This window comes from Nothoprocta perdicaria, unplaced genomic scaffold (assembly GCF_003342845.1).
Source record: "Nothoprocta perdicaria isolate Ctin4 unplaced genomic scaffold, notPer1 scaffold_201, whole genome shotgun sequence".
In the NCBI taxonomy this organism is placed as follows: domain Eukaryota; kingdom Metazoa; phylum Chordata; class Aves; order Tinamiformes; family Tinamidae; genus Nothoprocta; species Nothoprocta perdicaria.
This window is the reverse complement of record NW_020455217.1, coordinates 697,153-707,853: the sequence shown is the minus strand read 5'-3', so window position 1 is coordinate 707,853 and position 10,701 is coordinate 697,153. Positions and strand designations below refer to the sequence as shown.

The 10,701-nt window shown below is 59.8% G+C and overlaps 1 protein-coding gene across 1 annotated transcript; it reads left to right on the top strand.

Annotated features, from left to right (window-relative positions):
* The first annotated feature begins 213 nt into the window (after positions 1-213).
* Positions 214-4,167, top strand: SC5D (sterol-C5-desaturase). Its single transcript, XM_026038134.1, has 4 exons — positions 214-431; positions 953-1,085; positions 1,666-1,766; positions 2,532-4,167. The coding sequence occupies exons 1-4, from the start codon at positions 222-224 to the stop codon at positions 2,979-2,981; spliced, it is 894 nt and encodes a 297-aa protein (XP_025893919.1). The 5' UTR covers positions 214-221; the 3' UTR covers positions 2,982-4,167.
* Positions 4,168-10,701: the final 6,534 nt, after the last annotated feature.

The window sequence follows — 10,701 nt, the reverse complement described above, 5'->3', positions numbered from 1 at the left end:
AGCCTGCCTCCTCCTGGATCAACATCCATCTCCCTGACCACKCTCAGACCCTCCTGGCACATCGCTTGTTCACCAAGCGTCCCCGTCAGGGCRCCGAGTGTGCTCGGGTGACGGGGACACCCTCCAAAACTCAGCCGCGAGCGCTCCCGGCTGCCGCCGGGCACAGCTTCTCCCTTCCCGCACCCATCGCCCGTCCTGTCCTCCATCCTGCAGGAGCCATCATGGACCTGGTGCTGAACGCCGCCGACTACCACCTCCTCACGCCCTACGTGTACCCCAGCACGTGGCCGGAGCACGAGCCCTTCCGGCAGCTCCTCAGCCTCTTCGTCATCACCAACCTCGGGGCGCTCGCCCTCTACTTGCTCTTCGGCACGCTCAGCTACTACTTCATCTTCGACCACGAGCTCAAGAAGCACCCGCAGTTCCTCGAGGTGAGCGCGCTGCGACACCAGCCTGCGAGCGCCCTCGGCCACGCAGCCTTGCTAGAAATGGGGGTGCTTCTGCACGCGACGCGGCCGGGGGGTGCTCTGCCGATAGGGGAGGGACACGCGGCTCCCTTGTCCCGTCCCCGCTGCTACGAGCGCGAGCAGGACGAGCCCCTCGCTCCGCTCACGCACGGCCACCTCGCAGCCCGCGCGGCGCATCAAGGTCTGCACAGAGCAGCTCCCCGGCAGCGCCGCCGGGTGCTCGCAGGCCCCTTCCTTTCGTTTTGGAGTTGCCGTTTCCCTCCCTAAGCAGCCAACACATTGCGAAAGGACCTCATTCCGAGGCTGCCTCRTGCACGCACACCCCTTGTTGGCACCGCGTGCCCACGCTGGCCGAGGCCCCGGGGGAAGAGCGCCCACGCCGGCAGCGCCTGCGCCACGTGCGGCACGACGCGCGGGGCCGGGGCCGCGCCTGCACGCACGGCCCCTGTGCCGCTGCCGGCCCTCACGGCCACGCTTGCCCTCAGAACCAGGTGCAGCGCGAGATCACCTATGCCGTGCAGTCCCTGCCGTGGATCAGCGTGCCCACCGTGGCCCTCTTCTTCGCGGAGGTCAGGGGGTACAGCAAGCTCTACGACAACATCGAGGACTCCCCGTACGGTAAGGAGTGTCCCCACGGCCCTGGCTGTGTCGCCAGCTTTGTGCCCTGCATCCGCACGCACCAACTTTGCGCCCTTCCTCACTGCCTCTCTCCCACCTTCTCCCTGTGAGCTCATGGCATCTCCCTCAGCTCCCCACGCAGCTGGCGTTCGGCTGCCAAGGGCCAGGCCACGCTCCGTACAGGCCCCGAGGAGTCCACCTGCCTGCTAACTGACCATGACRGTGCTCAGGAACGAGCATGTTCCAAGCTAATCCCTGGCTGACACRATAAGCGCGAGGACACCGCTGTCTGGGTGACAGCGACAGGCTGGTTTGTCCAAATGCTGCCCTGCCAACTCCTGCGCTAACTCCCGCAATTCCCATCGTATTTCCTTGCCTTTCCTGCCTGGCCTGTACACACACCTCCAAGAAAACCCAGAGCCACACTAAGGAGAAGGAGTCTGCCTTTTTTTGTGAGCACAGTCTTTTCCTGGGACCTCTACATTACAGGCCTATGAGCTCCGCTATCCTTGGTTTGTCCTTCCTGGCCTGAACTCTGTGTCCCTGAAATGACATTCCGCTAACGTGCATTTCTCYACAGGGTGGTCGGGAGTTATTCTCAGCATGCTGTCATTCCTCTTTTTCACCGACATGGGCATTTACTGGATACATCGATTCCTTCACCACAGACTGTTCTACAAGGTAGGATACGTTCCTGCACGCTCCACACCAGCGCTGTCCCTGCTACCTGAGCTCAGGAGAAGCTGCTCATCTGCGGGGAGTGACTGTGGCAGCGCACGGTCACCTGGGCCAAACAGTTATCAGGTTTTGGCCTCGGGCCTCATCAAACASGGAGACGTAGCCGTCCCCGGGGCAGCACGGGCCTTTGCGGCCCTCCTCCAAGGYTGCCCAGTTGGTGACAGCCTCTCATTAGTCACAACACCTCAGATGCAACCTCTGCACGTACCCTGTCCCCTGGCTGCCACCTCAGGTGCTCAGGCTGCCGCGTGTCCCCGAAGCTGCTGTCCCTAAAGCTGTGGAGCAGGTTCCCTCCCGCCGCGCTGCGGTCAGGCCCGGCAGGTCTGAGCTCTTCCTAGCCACAAGGACGTGCCGCTAACATTCCTTTCCATGCCAGGCCTGTGCTTTAGCTTTCCCTTCTCATACTGCCATCTGCACTGTCATCCTTAGTGTGACCCTGACCGTTGCCTCGGTGGCCCTTTAAAGGTGGCAGCCCCTGCCAGTGCCACAGTTATCACACTGGAGGAGAAAGAGCATTCCCCAAAGCCTGTCTATTTTTGTAAAGCCTGTTGGGGTGAGGAACAATCTGCTGCCTTTCCCTGCAGCAAAAGGGATCTCCCTCTAGATCCTGAAACAGGAAGAATGGGGCAGAAACGTCCCTGGGCTGGACAGCCAGGCTGGGACAGCTAATGGGACTTGGGCGATTGACTCTGCTTTCTTCACGCACAGCGTTTCCACAAGCCCCATCACCTCTGGAAGATTGCGACGCCCTTCGCCAGTCACGCTTTCCACCCCGTCGACGGCTTCATGCAGAGCCTCCCCTACCACGTCTACCCCTTCCTCTTCCCTCTGCACAAAGTGACTTATTTGGGACTCTACATCTTCGTCAACGTCTGGACCATCTCCATTCACGACGGTGATTACCGCGTCCCCAAGATCTTGAGGCACATCATCAACGGCTCTGCCCACCACACCGACCACCACCTCTACTTCGACTACAACTACGGTCAGTATTTCACGCTCTGGGATAAAATCGGCGGCTCCTACAAAAGCCCAACCTCCTTCGAGGGCAAGGGCCCGCACGACTACTTGCGCAAGCTCCGAGAGAAGGAGGCAAACGGAGGGAACGGTTGCGAGCCTCGGACAGTGCCTAACGGCGACTGCGAAAAAAGCAAATAATTCTCCATGGAATCATCCTTTACAGAGTGCCAGACCTTGTCTCGTTCTTCCTTTTGCCAAGAGCCAATTCCCTGTACAAAAAGCTGTCTCACTATCGCTCTGGGAACGCAACGATTATGGGTGCCTGAATCCGCTCGGCGGSCTGGGGCCGATGCGCCTAGAGACTGAGAAACACTCTCATCCTGGCCGTTGGCCGGGATCGAGAGAGAACCGGAGCCTCCACGGACAAACTCGCCGCGATTCCCGACAGCTGCCGTGCTCCACGGCACCTTCCCCGCACACGGACCAAACCTCGTGGCGACGCAGACCCCGTCCTGACCGTCCCCGGCACAGTCGGCCACCGCGCACCGCGACGACGGGTCTCGCAGCYGGCCTCACGCGGCGCCCCAGCACCCGGGCACGGCGTGGGGAYGTTACACCTGACAGAGGGTGCGTGCTGGCGCGGTTCCCCACATCTGTGTGCGTGCATCCTGGCACTGCCACCGCTATGTCCCGCTACAAAAACAGCTTTCTGTGCTGCAGCCCCCCAGCAGCACTTGCACAACGGCGACAGGAAACGCGGGCGCCCTGCCCGCTCCCTTCGGATTACTGCCCTCATCCGCTTCCGAAAATCCAGGCACCTCTCTGACTGCTACCTGGCTACAACAGTGCGGGGTTCCCTTGCGACTCGAGCAAACTGCACAAGTGAAGAAATTTCCTGCTGCTTTGTACAATTTTGTAGGATGCCTATGAAAGTATTCTAAGAGCGCAACACTTGCTGCAGTTTCTGCCTATCTGTACTGCACAACASCATAGCATCTTGTCAAGGACAGCCTCAGAAACTGCTCAGTTTTTATGACCATACAGAACAGCCTGCAATCTGGATACGTGCTTTTCCTCAAGTGTGACATGATTTCACGAAGCACACGCGGAGCACCTACCTTACGGAGACTGCGTGGCTCCTCCCAATGTCCTCGGTGGAGCGATGGTTTCTCCTTTRGGCTTTGTGCCGCTTCTCTATGCTGAAAGAAGGCTCCTAGTCACAAGCTGGTGCAGACCGTGTCTCCAGGAGACTCCTGCATGGTTCCGACGGTGGGTGCCATTCATCAGGAAGAAGGAAACCTGTTGGAAAAATGCAGGTTTTGAGTCACAGTGGTAGTTTTCTGTGGAGGGACATATATTTGCCCAGAGTCCACTATGAGGGTGGTGAGACAGGTATCAGGAGGTTAAAGATTGCTCTACGGTTTGTGGCTGGTTTTTCCCCTTAACATCCAACCTGCTCATTCCTGATTGATTTTGAAACCTGATAATGTTGCATTTTACTCTTGCTCATATTCAATAAATTTGACAACTTTGATGAGAACCTGTGCCTCCTCTGTAATTCCCAAAAACGTCTGACGACCACGGGCATTTCCTCTTCCTACCCCACAGCAGCCCCTTATGTCCTTATCTCATTCCCATCCCTGCTGCACCTCTCCCCGGATCGCAGGCCTCCCAGGCCACCCGCCCTGTGGGAATCTTGCTGCTCTACGTGTGGCCGGCGAGACCTTCATCTCTTCACCGAGAGGGGGAGGTCTTGGGGCACTGGCGCTTAGGCTTTGCTGGCTAATGTTTTACTTGCATGCYGCCTGAGAGATACACAGAGAACCTGCTGGCTACACACGCATGTTCACAAACAAACACATGTGGGGAGTCTGCTTAGGGAGACGGTGCTGCACCAAGACCTCATCCCCTCAAGCGCTTGTCCCTTCTCCCTCCAAAGCCRGCTCTGGGAGGCCGTTAAAAGATAGCCGGGGACTGCAGAAAGGGCCGTCTCTGCACGCCCCGAGCAAGTCTCCTTTGGCTGCTGGGGTGCTGCTGCAGCCCAAGGAGGGACGGACACAGATGACCCCTGTATCCAGGCCTGGCAGCAAAGGAAAAGCCRGGCAGAAGATGCTCTCGCAAGCGAGAGCGCCACGTCTGCTTCCCATTACCCTGCGACAATCCGATGACATCCCTGCCTAGCAGGCCCCGTGCAGCTTGGCACCGTCGTGGCCTCCGCGGCACCGTGCTCGCTGCGCACCACCAGCTTCCCGGGGAAAACATGGCTTTCTGCAGAACATCCTGCTCCACCAACATCCTCCCGGACAGCCTGAGCAACCGGCCACCCCTCTCCTGCCCGGAGAGCYGGGATCCGGGGGCTCCCTCCATGAGGCGGCTGCAGGGATGGAGCAGGTAACCGCACCGGCGCCCCAGAGCACGGGATTTGGCTGAGCCGGGGGCTTAGGGAGCCGGGCTCCGGGAATTACATGTCACAGATTTSCAATGCGCTGCTATGCCTGGATCACAGGCATCAGCTCCCTGCCTCGCCTCTACCCAGAGAACCGCTCCTGCCTGTACAGGCAGCACCAGCACGCCCCCGGTCCCTGCCAGCACCAGGAGCGTCACAGCAAACATTTTGGGGAAATGCTCCATTTCCTGCCATGCGTTATGCACATCAGCTATTACACGTCACTGACACATCCCATATGTACAGGCATGCAAACAAACATACCCCAGGTACGTCCGTTTTCCACCCTGCATCCATTAGCATCCTACCACGCTGCTGCTCACTGTTCCCTATCACATTGTCTCTCACCTATCACATCTGCACAACCGCCTGTCTCCCTCCAGAGGCCACAGCTGCTAATAACAGTAATTACAACAGTAATTGGCTTTGCAGTCCAACGCTGCTTCTGTTGCAGCCACACGTGAGAGCGCTGGCCTTTGGCTGGGCCCRATGAGGGGCCGCTGCCTGCAATACTACAGCACCAGATACGAATATTGCACATAGCAAATAATCCTGGCCAAAAAGAGCTAGAGCTGTGTTTCTGGGAAGGAAAGAGGGGGATGCTGTGGATGTTCCTCCCTACAAGTCACAGAGATGAAGCGACGCAAATTGGGTCACCCGAGCAGCCGTTCGCCCCRGCACTGGCACCCACCTCCCTTACATCCCGGGAGAGCCCCTTGCTTGGGATGTCCCCGCAAGCCAAGGGTGTCRTGTTGGGCCTCCCAGGAGATGCCGCCCATGGCCAGGTCTCCAAGAACCCGGCTGCTGCTGTAGCCACAAGATGGAGGTGTTGCTTTAGCAGGCACCGCCGCCAGGGCCGCGGAGCAGGGCCTCCGCAAGGGGACCTCCTCTTGCCGCTCCGTGCCACCCTATGGCGCCCGAGCTCTGGGGACGCGTCCCCGCTCGGGCTGCGCACGCTGCCGTTCCGTGCACGGCGGGGATTTAATAGCACATCCCGCGCCCTTCCTTCAGAGGGAAATGTTATAGCCCGTTGGCGCGTAGCGCGCGCCGGTGCCGCTGGGTATTTGTCGAGCGAGAGCACAAGCGAGCACGGGGGAGGCAAGGAGAGCGGAGCGAGCTGCTGAGGCCTGCGAGGCGGCCCGCACGCGGGCACGCGCTGCCCCCACGCACCGACCCGCTGCAGGTGGTCACCCCAGAGCGCCCTTCAGCCGCCTTATATCCCGAGGGACACCGCGTCCCAAACAGAAGGCTCCCCCCGCATGCATGAACAGTGCCCGCCAGCCTTTTGGCCTTTAAAAACCCACCATATACCTGTGCACACACACACATGTATATGTATACATCCGCATACAAAGCCACGAGTGGCGTGCTGCTAGCTGCASCGGAGAAAGATGCACTTTGATGGGAATAGCTTCTTACGAGGACAGCACAACAAGGCACCGGCACGGTACGTAATTCATSCTCCTCTTAGGAAATCAATGCCACTCATAACTGTGCACGCACGGGTAAAACGGCAATGTGCTCAGACCGAGGAACACTCCGTTAGGCCTAGAGCTGCATGGAGGATGTCCCTGATGCATCATATACGGCCAGACGACAAGGGAAGACCCGAGCCACCTCATACTGTGTGTGTGCACAGAAGCATTCGCTTTCCCTCGCATCGAATGCGGCACTTGCAAAGCAAAAGCAGGTTGGAGCGAGAATGCTCCAGCCCAGGCACAGCAAATCACTGCTAAATCTACTTCTGTCCACCTCTTTGAAGGCTGGCTGCATAACGCTGCCCACCTGGTGTTTATGCACCTAAGTGAATATGCGTCACCACCGCGAGAACAACAGTGTGCTCGGCTTGGCGTGCCTGCCGCCTTCCAGGCACGCGGGAGCCTCCTGGACAGCCGCTCGTCACCGGAGCACCTCTGCAAACCGGAGCGGGCCCTTCTCGTAGCGCAGGAGCCYGTGAGCTGCATGCAGGGCCCCTAGCAGCACTTGGCACCGGGCAGACCCAAGGCTGTAGCGACCAGAGGGCACCCTGAGCAGAGGGAAGCTGTGCTGCGCATCCACAACAACGTCACCGCTATCACAAGATCACCTTCACAAAAACAACAGGCTCTGCCCTTCATCTGAGCATCCTCCCTCCCTCTACACAGCAACACGGGCACACGGAGAACACTGAATGCGGGACTGAAGCCTGAACAAGGGACAGGATGTCTCTGTAGCAGCCAAAAAAGAGGCCTGAAAAGACCAGAAGGTTCAAGGGTATCCGCATGCTCCGGACCCTTGCAAGGCTGCTCCATGAACACAAGCGAGGACCACGAGAGCTCGCTGCAGCACGTGGCAGCTCTCAACCCCCCGGCCAGCTCCTTGGGGACATTTGCTTGGTAAATTAAAGGCTCGTACGCCAAAGAGCCGCAGCGCCGGCTCCAAAACCACACGCACGAAGCCTCATGGCTCCCCGGGGAGCCGTAAGCGCGGCGGCAAGGCGAGGCGGGCGCCGCAGCAGGACCGGCCGCTTGGCGGCGGTTCCGGAGCAGCGCGGCGGGCAGCAGGGCCGGATGCTCCGCGGGGCGGGGAGCCGGCAGGTTGCTCCGCAGCTGCTGCAGGCGAGCACGGGAAGCGGCGCACAGAGCGGGCGAGTCTGCCAGCAGCACCTCTGCGGACGCAGCGCTTGTAACACGGCACCGGGGAGAGGGTGACAACAAAGCCAAGCAACGTCCCTGCGCTACGACGGGCCCGTTACACTGTCCTGTCCATGCGTAGGATGCCAAATCCCCCTGTCCTTCCTCCGAGCCCAATTACTGYTTAAATGCACTGGGATGGGTACGGTCCGTGGCCAGAGCTGCTGTGGCAGAAACACGACTTTATTTGGGACCTTCCACAGGGTCTGAACAGCAAACAAAGCCACAGCAAGATGTGGTATCACCTGGAGGTGCTATAGGGYACACGGGAGCCGCGCGGCGGTACCAGCAACCCGGCGAGTGCGGGACAGACCGCACGCCCTTGCGGACATACGCAGCCACCTTGCCAGAGTACTACGAACAGCAAGACCYGGGACCTGTAGGAACCGGTCACCAACCTGGATGCTGAGCCAGGGATTCTTGGCACAAGAGAGGAAGAGGAAAGAAGGGATTAGTGACCTGTGGAGCTCCACTTATGCCCCACGGAGAGATTTGGCTCCCCAGGTGACAAGGCTGCTAATTGCTCCTATAAAAGCGAGGTGACCCATGAAATAAATGTGAACACAACTGATGAGATCTGCACCTCGCCATCTTTCCCAAGGGGCAGGCACTTTGGCACGGGGATCCCGCACTCCYGGCACCCTAGCCTCCCCGTGCGGAGCATTCCTGGGCCTCCAAGAGCTGCAGCACCCCGGGGCCCACAACCCCGCGCGGCAGCGTGCCCGGAGACACGCACCGGTGCAGGGGCTGATGCGGCCCCGCGCATGTCCCGTCCCCTTCGCCCGGCACTGCTGCATGCGCCCCTGGGACAGGGCAGAGMGCAGGAAGGGGAGGAGGGAAGGGGCTGCTCACCTCCCTCCCCGAGTTCACAGCGCGCACTGCTGATGAAATCCAGATGGGCCTTAAAATAAACTCGGCCGCGTTCCCCTCCCCTCTACAGCAGGAGACAGATTCCTCCCCCCCCCCCTTTTTTTTTTTAAACAGAAAACAAAACTATCCTGGCAGAAGAAAAGCCTATTTCCCTCCGCAAAGAAAGAGCCATTCATCTGTTAGCAGTTACCAGCTCTAGGTTCACTCCCGAGGTCCCGGCTACCGCTCTCGCCCTCGCGCCAAGCCAAACGGCCCTGAGGGCCGTGCCAGCCCGTGCACCGAGTGCCGGACAGAGACCCCAGGCACCTCTGTGCCCGGCAGCCTTCCCCGGACTCCCTTCTCCTGCCCTGGAAACCYGCTCCCAGTAAGGATCAGCTCCCCGCATTCTCACACGGCACAGGTCTCCTATCTGTCCCCAGAGGGGCATTGCAGCCGGCGAGACGGCTCGAAGCTTCATTAGGAGGGCCCGTAATCGCATCGACCCCGCGGCTGAAAGGCACTAACTAGGTTTCTAGGCGAAAGGGACCTCAGGGAAAGATCCAGACATCATCCCTGCTATGAAAGGGGGAGTARGCTTGCACCAGGGCTGCCAGCAGGATTTCTGTACAGCCATTCCCTTGCTGCCATTTGCATGTGTTTTCTTTGGAGATCTGCTGACAGCAGCAGGGACACTAGAGCAGCACTGTTATCCTACATGGAAAACAGTGCTGCTTTGCCCCCTCCAAAAAGGCCCGAAGGTGACAAAGGCATCACTTGCACTTTGTGCAAAACAGCCCAGCACAGAGATACACCAGGTAAACAGTGCAAATGCTGGTGAGCGGGATAATCTCCTCAATAATGACACAACGCATGGAGTTCATAAATCAACCTCTACAGGAAACAGAAGTCTTTAACAGCTGCTCTTCCTTCCCATGAAACACTAGAAATCACAAGGAGCCTCAAAACACAACCCCAAAACATGTCACCACCCTGGTCAAACTACATGCAAGTCTGGTAGAGATTTAGAAATGCTATGGGCTTCTCAGCTGCTTTTTTGGGTAATGGGCAGGAATACAGGAGATCAGCATTCGAGATGAGCCTGGGGAAAGAAGAGGGCYTTGATACATTGACAGACGTGGTGGTAGCACGACCTCAAGAACGGAGTGCTTCCAGGAGGTTGGAAAAGATTCCAAATCATAGGCCTGGAAGCTCTCCCATTGCAGACTACACTCCCTAGAGTCACAGGTGGCTTCGAGTCACACACAAGGGCAGCATGGCCAGGCTGTGATCTTTCCTGTCAAGTCCAGGTCGCACAGGCACAGCAAGACGCACGGCAAGAGCTTCCTGGGGCGCGTGACACTTGATCAGCCGCTACAATGGGACACCAGAGGGTATCAGGGTAGGGCCAAGGTGGACACTTAGGGGACACCTCGTGCCGCGTGGCAGACCTGGAGCATCGCACGGGTGACGGCTGCGTGCGGCACCACGCTGGCACGTGCAGACCCTGAAATATCCAGCAGCAAAGGGAGCACATCCCAGCTCCGCTCCAGCTGCTGCACCCTCTGCCTGTGACCACCACCTCGGCCACCTCGGGCCACAGGGCTCCACACGGGGACATCAACCACCATGGGGACACTCGCCACCGGCCAGCGCCGGGGTGCACGGCGCCAGTTTCGGGCGCGGCGGGGGACGGCCACGAGCAAGGAGGACGCGCGCGGGGCTGCTCTGGGGGTGGGGAAGGCCGGGCCCCCCCGGGGAGCGGCGGCGGGGGCGGGGAGCGGCGCCGCTGCCCATTGCACATTCTGTCCGGGCGGCGGCGCGACGCTCCGCTCCGCTCGGCTCGGCTCGGCTCCGCGCGGCTCCGCTCCGCTCCGCCCGGCCCGGTCGGCCCGGCCCCGGCCCCGGCGGCACGAACATGGCGACGCGGAGCAGCGGCGGGGCGCGCCGGGCC